This window comes from Ahaetulla prasina, chromosome 4, assembly GCF_028640845.1.
Source record: "Ahaetulla prasina isolate Xishuangbanna chromosome 4, ASM2864084v1, whole genome shotgun sequence".
NCBI classification, from domain to species: Eukaryota; Metazoa; Chordata; class Lepidosauria; order Squamata; family Colubridae; genus Ahaetulla; species Ahaetulla prasina.
The window spans coordinates 146038441-146050737 of NC_080542.1; the positions used below are offsets into that span (position 1 = coordinate 146038441).

Consider the following 12297-nt stretch of genomic DNA (forward strand, 5'->3'; position numbering starts at 1 on the left):
GCGCCAGGACGCCTGGTCGCAGCAAAGGAGAGCGGAGGTGGGCCCCACGTCTCCTTGGACCTTGGAGGAAGACTTACTCAAGTTTCGGGGGCGATTATACGTGCCCACAGGACCACTCCAAGCCCTCGTCATGACCCAGTGCCATGACAACCCTGCAGCAGGACATTTTGGGTTCTTCAAGACCCTCCACCTGGTGACACGGACCTTTTGGTGGCCCCAAGTGCGGCATGATGTACATGCGTACGTGACATCCTGCGTATCGTGCCGGCAAGCCGAGGCTGCCACGCGGGCCCCTCCCGGGCTCCTCCAGCCCTTGCCGACACCCGACAGACCCTGGGGGGCGATCTCTATGGACTTCCTGACGGACCTGCTGCCGTCCTCTGGGTTCACCATGGTGCTGGTGGTGGTGGACATGCTCACCAAGATGGCACACTTCATCCCATGCCGCGGGCTGCCCACAGCCACCAAAACGGCCTGTCTCTTCCTGCAGCACATCTTCCGCCTCCACGGTCTACCAGACAGGGTGGTTTTGGACCGCGGAGTTCAGTTCACAGCTCGCTTCTGGAAGAGCCTGATGGCCGCGTTGGAGGTGCAGTTGTGTCTGTCGTCATCGCACCATCCGGAGATCGACGGGGATACAGAGAAGGTCATCGGTATCCTGGAACAGTATCTCCGTTGCTTCATCAACCAGCAGCAGGACAACTGGGCCGATTACCTGTCCCTGGCGGAGTTTGCTTTTAACAACTCTCAGCACACCTCTACTCAGATGACCCCGTTCTTTGCTAATGTAGGGTACCATCCACGGCTCTTCCCTCTGGCACTACTGGACTCTCCTGTTCTCGAAGCGCAGATCTTCCTGACGGAATTGCATGCGGTCCAACAGTTGGTATGTCAGCAGCTGGATTGGGCAAAGGAGGACTACAAACGGTCCGCCGACCGCTCCCGACGGGCAACGCCCCCACTGGTGGTCGGAGACCGGGTATGGCTCTCCACCAAACACCTCCCGTCCGACCACCCGGTAAAGAAGTTAGACCACCGATTCATTGGCCCGTTCCCTGTCGAGACAGTCATCAACCCGGTAGCCTACCGATTGACCCTGCCACGATCCATGCGGATCCACCCCGTCTTTCACCGGTCCCTTCTGGTTCCTGAGGCCACACCGAGTCCCCTTTGGTGCCCAACAGCACCCGTCACTGTCGCTGAGGATGGGTCAGAGGAATACGAAGTCCACAGCGTACGAGACTCCCGCTGATTGAAGGGTCGTTTCCCTATATTTGATCGCGTGGAAGGGATACGGGACTGATTTCTCCTGGGTAGATGCCTCCGACGTTCATGCCCCTGACCTGGTGCAGGCCTTCCATGAGCAGAACTCATCCCGACCCCATCCCGATCGTCAGCCCTGGGGGAAGGGCCCTGCGGTGAGGGATAGTGTTGTGACCCAGGTTCCTGGACTCGGACTCCTGGACTCGGATGATTCAGAAAGTGAGGGAGAAGACCTGGCAAGGCCTGCTTCTCCTGGGCCCTCTCCCTCCCTGGCACTCACCCAAAAGAAGGAGGAGGAGCCAACAAGGCCTGATTCTCCCGGGCCTTCTTCTGATTTAGCAACGCCCCAAGAACGATTTGGCTTGATGCAAGACTGTGCAGACGTGACCGGCGCGCGCAGCAGAGGAGGCATTGGGACAAAGCCAAAGAATGATGAGTAATGCAGTGACATCTACAGAGGGTATAAAAACAGGAGGCGGAACTTCCTGGCTTTTTGTCTTGGACAAAGCAGTGAATTTGCGCGGGCAAACAGTATCAATGGAAGGAAGAATGTAATAATAATAATAATAATAATAATAATAATAATAATAATAATAATAATAATAATAATAATAATAATAATAATAATAATAATAATTTAATTTGTATACCGCCCTTCTCCCGAAGGACTCAGGGCGGTGTACAGCCTTATTAAAACACATAGGTACACAATAAATTTAAAATACATTTAAAATGAAATATTTAACCGGCCAATTTAAAACTAAAACGGTCAAACGACCGATATAAAATGGCGACACCATCTGGAGGGGGCCCGACATCAGGTGGAGGTCCGAAAAGACCATCGGTCATCAACCCGGTAGCCTACCGATTGACCCTGCCACGATCCATGCGGATCCACCCCGTCTTTCACCGGTCCCTTCTGGTTCCTGAGGCCACACCGAGTCCCCTTCGGTGCCCAACAGCACCCGTCACTGTCGCTGAGGATGGGTCAGAGGAATACGAAGTCCACAGCATACGAGACTCCCGCTGATTGAAGGGTCGTTTCCCTATATTTGATCGCGTGGAAGGGATACGGGACTGATTTCTCCTGGGTAGATGCCTCCGACGTTCATGCCCCTGACCTGGTGCAGGCCTTCCATGAGCAGAACTCATCCCGACCCCATCCCGATCGTCAGCCCTGGGGGAAGGGCCCTGCGGTGAGGGATAGTGTTGTGACCCAGGTTCCTGGACTCGGACTCCTGGACTCGGATGATTCAGAAAGTGAGGGAGAAGACCTGGCAAGGCCTGCTTCTCCTGGGCCCTCTCCCTCCCTGGCACTCACCCAAAAGAAGGAGGAGGAGCCAACAAGGCCTGATTCTCCCGGGCCTTCTTCTGATTTAGCAACGCCCCAAGAACGATTTGGCTTGATGCAAGACTGTGCAGACGTGACCGGCGCGCGCAGCAGAGGAGGCATTGGGACAAAGCCAAAGAATGATGAGTAATGCAGTGACATCTACAGAGGGTATAAAAACAGGAGGCGGAACTTCCTGGCTTTTTGTCTTGGACAAAGCAGTGAATTTGCGCGGGCAAACAGTATCAATGGAAGGAAGAATGTAATAATAATAATAATAATAATAATAATAATAATAATAATAATAATAATAATAATAATAATAATAATAATAATAATAATAATAATAATAATAATTTAATTTGTATACCACCCTTCTCCTGAAGGACTCAGGGTGGTTTACAGCCAAATAAAATACAGTGAAAACACATACAATACTAAAAACATACATTAAAAAACTTATTAAATTTGGCCCAATTTTCAAAATACAATCAAACCCGATAAAAATTAATAAAAAATAAAACCCATAAAATCAACTAAAAAATTAAAATTCAAGCCAGTCCAGCGAGACAGAATAGATAAATCTTAAGTTCACGTTCGTGAGTAACTCTGGCCTTATCTATAATTTCCTAATTATCTCCAGAGACTTGGCAGGCCGGTGGGTAGACGTGGCCAGAACATTTATCTATGTAAATAAATTAGAAAAGAAGGCCTTTGACTTGACTCTTTTTTGGGAGTATTGGGGGAGGGAAACAGAACACGTAGTGCATTCCAGGCATTGACCACTCTGTTACTGAAGTCATATTTTCTGCAATTGAGTTTGGAGCGGTACTAGATACACTTTTAAGTTTGTATTTATTGTGCACTTGTGTATTGTGGTTGAAGCTGAAGTAGTCATTGACAGGTAGGACATTGTAGCATATGATTTTATGAGCTATGCTGACGTTATACCAAAGGTGGTGTAATTCTAAATTTTTGAAGTCCAAAATTTTAAGTCTGGTGGCATAAGGTATTTTGTTGCGAGCAGAAGAGTGGAGGACTCTTCTTGTGAAATTTCTGGACATGTTCAATTGTATTATGGCTATGGCAAACCTCCTTCCCAGGCTGAAGGTAATCAACAACTGGCAGATGACCTGAATGAGTTTTACTGCAGGTTTGAAAGGAAACTACAGCCACCTATCTCCACAACCCCCATCTCAGACACACCAACAACAGCCAAGCCTCCTACAACTGACCCCATTTCATTGGGTTCACAACCCCTAGTGATCACAGAAAAGGAAGTGCAGGACCTATTTCACAGACAAAAGCCAGGAAAAGCTCCAGGCCCAGACAAGATAACTCCTTCTTGCTTAAAAGTCTGTGCTGACCAATTGGCCCCCATCTTCACCCATATTTTCAATAAATCACTAGATATGTGCTATGTTCCTTCTTGCTTCAAACGCTCTACCATCATCCCAGTGCCGAAGAAGCCCACCATCAAGGAACTGAATGACTACAGACCAGTTGCTCTAACATCTGTAGTCATGAAAACCTTTGAAAGGCTAGTGCTTTCCTACCTGAAAACCATCACGAATCCGCTCTTAGACCCTTGCAATTTGCATACCGAGCAAATAGATCAACAGATGATGCTGTTAATATGGCTCTGCACTACATCCTACAACATCTTGAGTCTCCAAAGACCTATGCAAGGGTCCTTTTTGTAGACTTTAGTTCAGCATTCAATACCATCATTCCAGACATTCTTCTAACTAAGCTAAACCAGCTACAGGTACCGGAACAGACTTGTAAGTGGATCACAAGCTTCCTAACAAACAGGAAGCAGCAGGTGAAGCTAAGCAAGATCACATCAAATACCTGTACAATTAGCACAGGGGCCCCCCAAGGCTGTGTGCTCTCCCCACTTCTCTTATCTCTGTATACCAATGACTGCATCTCCAATGATCCATTTGTTAAGCTACTGAAGTTCGCAGATGACACAACAGTGATTGGTCTCATTCGAGACAATGACGAATCCGCATATAGACAAGAGGTCGAACGACTAGCCTTGTGGTGCAACCAAAACAATCTGGAACTGAACACACTCAAAACCGTAGAAATGGTGGTAGACTTTAGGAAAACCCTTCCATACTTCCACCTCTCACAATACTTGACAACACAGTATCAACAGTAGAAACCTTCAAATTTCTGGGTTCTATCATATCGCAAGATCTCAAATGGACAGCTAACATCAAAAACATCATTAAAAAAGGACAACAAAGAATGTTCTTTCTGCGCCAACTCAGTAAGCTCAAACTGCCCAAGGAGCTGCTGATCCAATTCTACAGAGGAATTATTGAGTCTGTCATTTGCACCTCTATAACTGTCTGGTTCGGTTCTGCAACCCAACAAGAAAACACAGACTTCAGAGGATAATTAGAACTGCAGAAAAATAATTGCTACCACCTTCCCTCCCATTGAGGACCTTTATACTGCCCGAATCAAGATGAGGGCCGTGAAAATATCTGCAGATCCCTCGCATCCTGGACATAAACTGTTTCAACTCCTACCCTCAAAACGACGCTATAGAGCACTGCACACCAGAACAACTAGACACAAGAACAGTTTTTTCCCGAAGCCCATCACTCTGCTAAACAAATAATTCCCTCAACACTGTCAGACTATTTACTGAATCTGCACTACTATTAATCGTTTCATAGTTCCCATCACCAATCTCTTTCCACTTATGACTGTATGACTATAACTTGTTGCTGGCAATCCTTATGATTTATATTGATATATTGATCATCAATTGTGTTGTAAATGTTGTACCTTGATGAACGTATCTCTTCTTTTATGTACACTGAGAGCATATGCACCAAGACAAATTCCTTGTGTGTCCAATCACACTTGGCCAATAAAATTCTATTCTATTCTATTCTATTAATGTTGGACAGATGAGCTGTATTCAAGAATTGGTCTAGCAAATGTTTTGTATGCTCTGGTTAGTGGTGTAATATTACCGGAGAAGCAGCTACGCAAGATTATGTTTACAACCCTTAATGCCTTTTTGGCGATATTGTTACAGTGGGCTTTGGCACTTAAGATCATTGGATATGATTATTCCAAGGTCCTTGCCAGAAATGCACCACTAAAAATACCCTATTGAAGGCAAAAATGAAACAAGTAGCAGGAAATAACACCCTGCAGGGTACACATCTTATTTTATTGAGGTTCTGATCTACGGGAAGGAAATTTTAAAAGTTAAATACGTATAACTTTTATTTTAAAGGCGAGACTGAGCAACGCCACTACCCTCCTTCCCTCACAGCCAGACGCCAACTGCCACATCTTCAAAACAGTAGGGCGGCGCGAGGGGAGGTGAAAGCGAGGCGATCTCGCGAGACTTAAAATCACCCAGCCCTTTCCCCCCCCCCTCTGTTGTTATTGCTGGTTCGGTTTGGACTCCACCCCTCGAAGCTTTGGGCGGGGCCGCGCTCGCTCACGGGAAGAGAAAGGGGGAGTGAGGCGCGCGGGTAGGGCGTCCCGCCCTCTTTCGGAGATTTAAAGAAAAGGGAGGGGGGAAAAAAAGAGCGGGTGGGCGTGGCCCGGCAGGTGGAGAGGAGGCGGCGCAACTCGCGCGCCGAGGGCGTGGCTGTTCGAAAAAAAGGCCAATTGGATGGAAAGGAAATCCCGAGGGCGTAGCCTTAGGTGAGGGAGTGCGCGTGCGTACTCTCGCGTCTCGCCCCCGCCCGTCGTCGTCCCCTCAGAAGATTTCCGTTAATGGCGATACTGCTGAGGGGCTCTTGTAGCTTCTTCACGCCGAGGGGCTTGGCCGCGAGCCAGACTGACTTGAAGCGTGCGGGGGCGGAGAACGGACCGAGTAGCTCCGGCGCGGCCAGGTAACAAACTCCCCGGGCCGGGCTTCTCCGAGAGCTGTTAGCCGCTTCACCGAAAAGGCGCTAGTCCTCTCGAAGGAGCGGGGCCAATGCTTGTGTTTTTTCTTCTTCTTCACGTATTCCTCAATGGCATTTCTCTCTCCTTACCGAAAAAAGAGCTTTATTTTTCAGGAGACTCAGCTTCGCTCTTCCATCTCCTCATAAGGATAAAAGAGTTCCAGTGCCCATCATTCCCAGCTTGTCCCGGAGAAAGAGGGAGAGGGATGGTTTACACCTCGCTTCGCTTGCCAAAAATCGTTTACTTTTTCCTTTAAATAAGATCCAAAGGAAACATTCGTTTTCAAACCTTTGAATGGATATTTAAATTGTCGCCTTTTACTTAAAAAAATAAATAAGAGGCAGAAATGCACAATATTTCATCATGCAACCGACGCTCTTTCTTGTAGCCTATTGGGATGGGGAGGAAATACTTAACTTTAGCTGCAGACATAATGAATGGGCAGCCACTGATTATGATTACAAACGATGCATACAAAACATAGGCATTATGATATCTGCAATAAATATATTCTGCATTTATAAAATGTGTGTGTGTATGTGTATTGATAAGACAGAGACAGACACAAACATACACAAATGCATATACATATGTTTATAAATGTATGATTTACTATTCAATTCCTGAGAGATTATATAAAATGTAATTTTCTATTCTTTTTTTTTTTAATTTGAATTGTTTTCTGGCACTTTTAATGCTTTATATTGTAAGCAGTGCAGACAGTGTTTAGGTAATCCTTGATTTACAAGAGTTCATTGACTGACTGTTCCAAGTTACAAGGGCACTGAAAAAAGGGACTTACGACCGTTTTTCCACACTTGATGACCATTACAGCATCCACATGATCACGTGATCAAAATTCATACGCTTGGCAACTGACTCCTATTCATGACGGTTGCAATCTGCCATGATCATGTTAACCCCTTTTGCAGTATGGAAGCCATATTCACTTAACAACTGTGTTACTAACTTTAACGACTGCAGTGAGTCACTTAACAGCTATGGCAAGAAAAGTCATAAAATGGGGCAAAAGTCATCAATGGTCTCACTTAGCAGCAGAAATTTTGGACTCAGTGGTGCATCTTCTTCAGTCCTGGCCACTTTTTACAGAGGCAAGTTTAGAGGGTTTTAACAAACTGCCTCCCTGTTTGGTTTGAGGACAGCAGAGCATCAGCTAGAAGGTCCATACAGAGAGTGGTGAGGACAGCTGAGAAGATTATAGGAAGCTCTAGGAAGCTTGCTTCCTGTCATTCAGGATACTGCTTATAAGCGCTAATGTGCTTAGTGCTCAGAGCATTGTTAGAGACCCTACACACCCATTTCACAGGGTTTCTGTTGCTCCCCTCTGGGAGGAGGTTTCTAGCAGGGCTACCAGAGTCAGTAACAGCTTTGTTCCTTATGCCATCCATCTGGTAAACTCAGCAAGATTCCTTTCTCTCATCATATACATGTATACATCCAAACTAGATGGTGTTGTTTCTCTGTGTCATATAATATATATGGGTTAATGCATAATTTTGTATTTATTTATTTTGTCATGTTTATGTAGTGTATATTAGAGGTGGAGACCCTTTGAGAGCTGTATGCAACAAAATTTCATTTTAATGTATGCTGATTACTGTACATTCAAAGCGACAATAAAGTTAGTCTAGGTCTAAGTCATGTATGTCGAGGACTACTATAGTAAATCCTTAGTGTGAATAGCAATTATAGTTCCTTTTGAATCACGTGAAATTCTTAGTACTCAATTTTATTGGCTGCTTTATGATCTGGGTGGGGCATTTTTTTATCGTATAAATAGTCTTCTGTGTGCTTGTAAGATTCATCCAATATTTAAATTTTGATATGCTTCTGTTTCCCTGAAGGTGGTGAAGAAGTGGGCATTAGGACATCTTGCTACCATGGGGGCACAGGATCGTCCTCAGTGCTTCTTTGATATTGAAATTAATCGAGAACCAGGTAAGGTCTGAGGGCTGTATCAGTCTCTCTTTTTTTCTGAAAAGAATATTGGTATTGCGATACCTTAGAGCTAATGCTTGTGGAGATGAATGATTCTCATTAATTAGATTTTATTTACAGCCCTCTTTTGTGTCCCTGTCAGCACTTGAATTTTAATGGTTATATGCTATTTTTATACATGGTCAAATAGCATTTCAGAGTAGCAATGCAAAGTGAAAAGAAGGACTAGGGGTGACATGATAGCACTGTTCAATATTTGAAGGGCTGCCACAAAGAAGAGGGGTCCAGAAGGCAAAACAAGAAACAATAGTTGGAAACTAATTAAGGAGCGAAGCAACCTAGAATTAAGGAGACATTTCCTAACAGAAAAATTAACCAGTAGAATAGCTTACCTCCAAAGTTGTGGGTGTTCCTTCACTGGAGGCTTTTAAAAAGACACTGGACACTTAATGGTAAGTGGTAGAATGGTAAGAGCGTCCTGCTTGAGAAGAGAATTGAGACTAGAAAACCTCCAAATTCCCTTCCAGTTCTATTATTCTCTCTTTCATCATGACATATGTGCTTGCATGGTCTCTTATAGCTTTTTGTTGTATCGACAAATAAACCAGAATTGATTGCATATAATATAGCAATGACACAGCAAAATTTTGATTTAATTCCTGATGATGATGATGAAGATGATGATGATTGTACAAATGAGTGAGATCAGCCAGATGAAGCCTGGAAATGAATAAAGTGACAGCTGTTGCAACCAGTTCAGCCTTGTATCCAATAATTAGGGGGGGAAATGACACTAAATACATTTTCTGATAATCTTTCTTAAAAATTTAGAAGTGGGTAGAAGAATGAAACCATCTCTCTGTCTTTATTCCAGTTCCAAACACTTTAATACAATGTGGGATGTGTCCAAGTGTCCTACTTTTACTACTTCTATTCTTCAGTCACTGGATAATTTCTTAATGTGTTGCTTTTAGGTTTATAGTCAGTTTTTAGGAATAAAAGTGCTTTTTATTTTCATATATCAATCTGCTTTGAATATTTAATTGGAGGAAAACCGCTTAGAAACAATTAAAATCAGTCCAGATGTTTTTTTGTATTCTAAACATTTTGGTTCCTATACTTTCAGCTAAAAGATGTAAAGTAATTACATTTTTTTACAAAGAAGCATATTCTCATGCCAGTGATCCAAACATAAATGATACTTTTTCTATTTGGTAAATGTGTTTCATATATTAAATAAATAAATAAATAAATAAATAAAATACATTTACAAAACAAATGTATCACTTGCGTTTAGATAACTGATATGAAAATATGGTTTGTATAACAGTGTAAACCTTACTCCTTTTAGCTGAAAGTATGGGAATAATTTAAATAAGCATAGCTTCTCATCCCACACAGTAACTAGAGGAATCTTATACAAAATAAAAAAAAACACAAAACAATACACAATGGAAGCAATATTTGATCTGGTGCTTAAGGCACAGACCAGAAACTGGGAGACTGAGAGCTGTAGTCCCAACCGTGACAGCAGACTGTCTTAGGGCTAATCATGGGTGACTTAGGGCCAATCACCAGGAGACGGTGAATTCTATTTTTACTTTGGGTCTCTCTCTCTCTCAGTCAAACCACCTCACAGGGTTGCTGTTGGAGGGAAAATAAGAGGAGGAAGGAATATTAGGTATATTTGCTACCTTGAGTTATTTATAAAAATAATAAAGAAGATAGATATTGTATTGTACTGCATGCCTGCTGATGAATACCAAGCTTGTCACTTTACAAGTAATGTTCGACTTAATAACCATTCATTTAATTATCCTTCAAATCACAATGGCACTGAAAAAAGTGAATTATTACCAGTTTTTGTACATATTTTATGTTTGGGTATGTGTATAAGTCACATACATACTTAACCATATGTGGGATTGGAAAATAGTTACTAACCAAAATTCCTTTTTTTTGTTGTTGTTGTTGTTGTTTTTCTAGAAATTCTCACTGCAACTTACTTGCTCCGACGTGTTATAAAATCGTTATTTTTGGACTAGGATTATAATTAGAGCACATAAAAATTCTTAACCTAGTCATTTGTGGAAAATGAAAGTGATCACTAAGCATTTCTAAGTACTCTGGCTGTGGCTTTCACTTGTTTTTCCTCTCTTTACTGTAAAACAGAATGTGAGACGGTTGCAGTTTCTGTAAGATACATGTAGGCTTGAGAAAGGGCAAGCAGATAGTTGATTGAAGGTTCATTTAAATTGAAAAATGAGAAAACAGTTTAATTTCCACAGCAGTTTAAATCCATGATAAGGTAATCATAAAAAAACTGCAATAGGCTTTGGTTGGCTGTTGTAAAAATGGAATGTAATTAAACTTTAATTTGTATTCCAGTTGGTCGTATCATATTTCAGCTTTTCTCTGATGTATGTCCAAGGACTTGCAAAAACTTCCTTTGTCTATGCACAGGTACGTCGTGTTAACAGTTGTAAATAATTATAATTTTATTGCAATTATACCATGACTTATCTTTGGAGCCACTGGGAAAAGAAACACAAGGTCAGGCATAAATGACTGCCTGCTTCTTTCTTGGATGCCAGAAATTGTTCTTAGCAGATTTTTAAAAATCTGTAATGCACAGAATCCTTTTTTTCAAACTATTAATCTATTCCTATAGAGTAACAAATATGAATTTCCTTTAGGGCATAGATGCTTATTGAAGGATCTCTGTTTTTTGGAAATGTCTGTTAGGAGTGAACCAAAGCCTACTACAAAAGTGGGCTGTATACAGATAGTCCTTGACTTACAACAGTGTTTAGTGACCATTCGAAGTTACAACTTCACTGAAAAATATGACTTATGATAATTTTGCAGCATCCCTATGATCACATGATCAAAATTGAAATGCTTGGCAACTGATTTATATTTGTGACGGTTGCTATTCTTCCAATAAGCAAAGTCAACGGGGAGGCCGGATTCACTTAACAACCGTGTGATGAACTGAACAACTGCAGTGATTCACTTAATAGCAGTTGGTAAAAAAGATGGTAAAAGGGGGCAAAACCCACTTAACAGCTGTCTCGCTTAGCAACAGAAATGTTTGGCTCAATTGTAGTTGTAAGTCAAGGACTGCCTGTACTCTTTCATTGAGCTAGAACAAAGGGATAAAAATGGAATGTCTAAATGTTACTTAGTTATACCTAAATGTTATTTTTGCAGAGTTTTATTTGATACAGGGTATCTCTGAAAATTACAGAGTTGAGCTGTACCGCAGGATTGAGCTACTGCAGTGTTAGTAGCCTTTTCCCTACCAATGCTCAAGGGAACCTGGAATTTCATCTGCTCCCGAGAATTTCAACATCCCATCTGTATTGGGTTAATCTTTTTTCCCCTGCCCAGCCCTAGAGAAAAGGAGCCAGCCAGTGTGAAAGTATGATTTAACTAAATCAGGTTGACCAACATCTTATCAGTGACATTAAACTTTGAAGAGGTAGGAGGGCGAGTAGGAAAAACTAAGTTGTTTGTGGGGTCCTGATTCCATATAGGTAGTCCTTGACTTGCAGCCATACATTTAGTGGCTACTCAGAGTTACAACAGTATTGAAAATACTGGACTTAACAACTGGTTCTCGCACCTAACGACCAGCACAATGTTGCCCCCTGTCACTTGATCAAAATTTGGGCACTTGGCAACCAGCATATATTTATAACAGTTGCAGCACCTCAAGGTCATGTGATCACCATTTGTAATCTTGCCAGCTGGCTTCTGACAAGCAAAGTCCATAGAGAAGCCAGAATCGCTTCATGATGTGTGATTTT

At 42.7% G+C, this 12297-nt stretch overlaps 1 protein-coding gene across 1 annotated transcript in view; it reads left to right on the plus strand.

Annotated features, from left to right (window-relative positions):
• Positions 1–6318: 6318 nt before the first annotated feature.
• The window catches only part of NKTR (natural killer cell triggering receptor), a 45121-nt gene continuing 39142 nt past the window's right edge, over positions 6319–12297 (plus strand). The window contains exons 1-3 of the mRNA XM_058179918.1: positions 6319–6471; positions 8392–8485; positions 10874–10948. Coding sequence (XP_058035901.1) covers positions 8428–8485; positions 10874–10948 — 133 coding nt within the window. The 5' untranslated portion in view covers positions 6319–6471; positions 8392–8427. The remainder of the gene's footprint in view (positions 6472–8391; positions 8486–10873; positions 10949–12297) is intronic.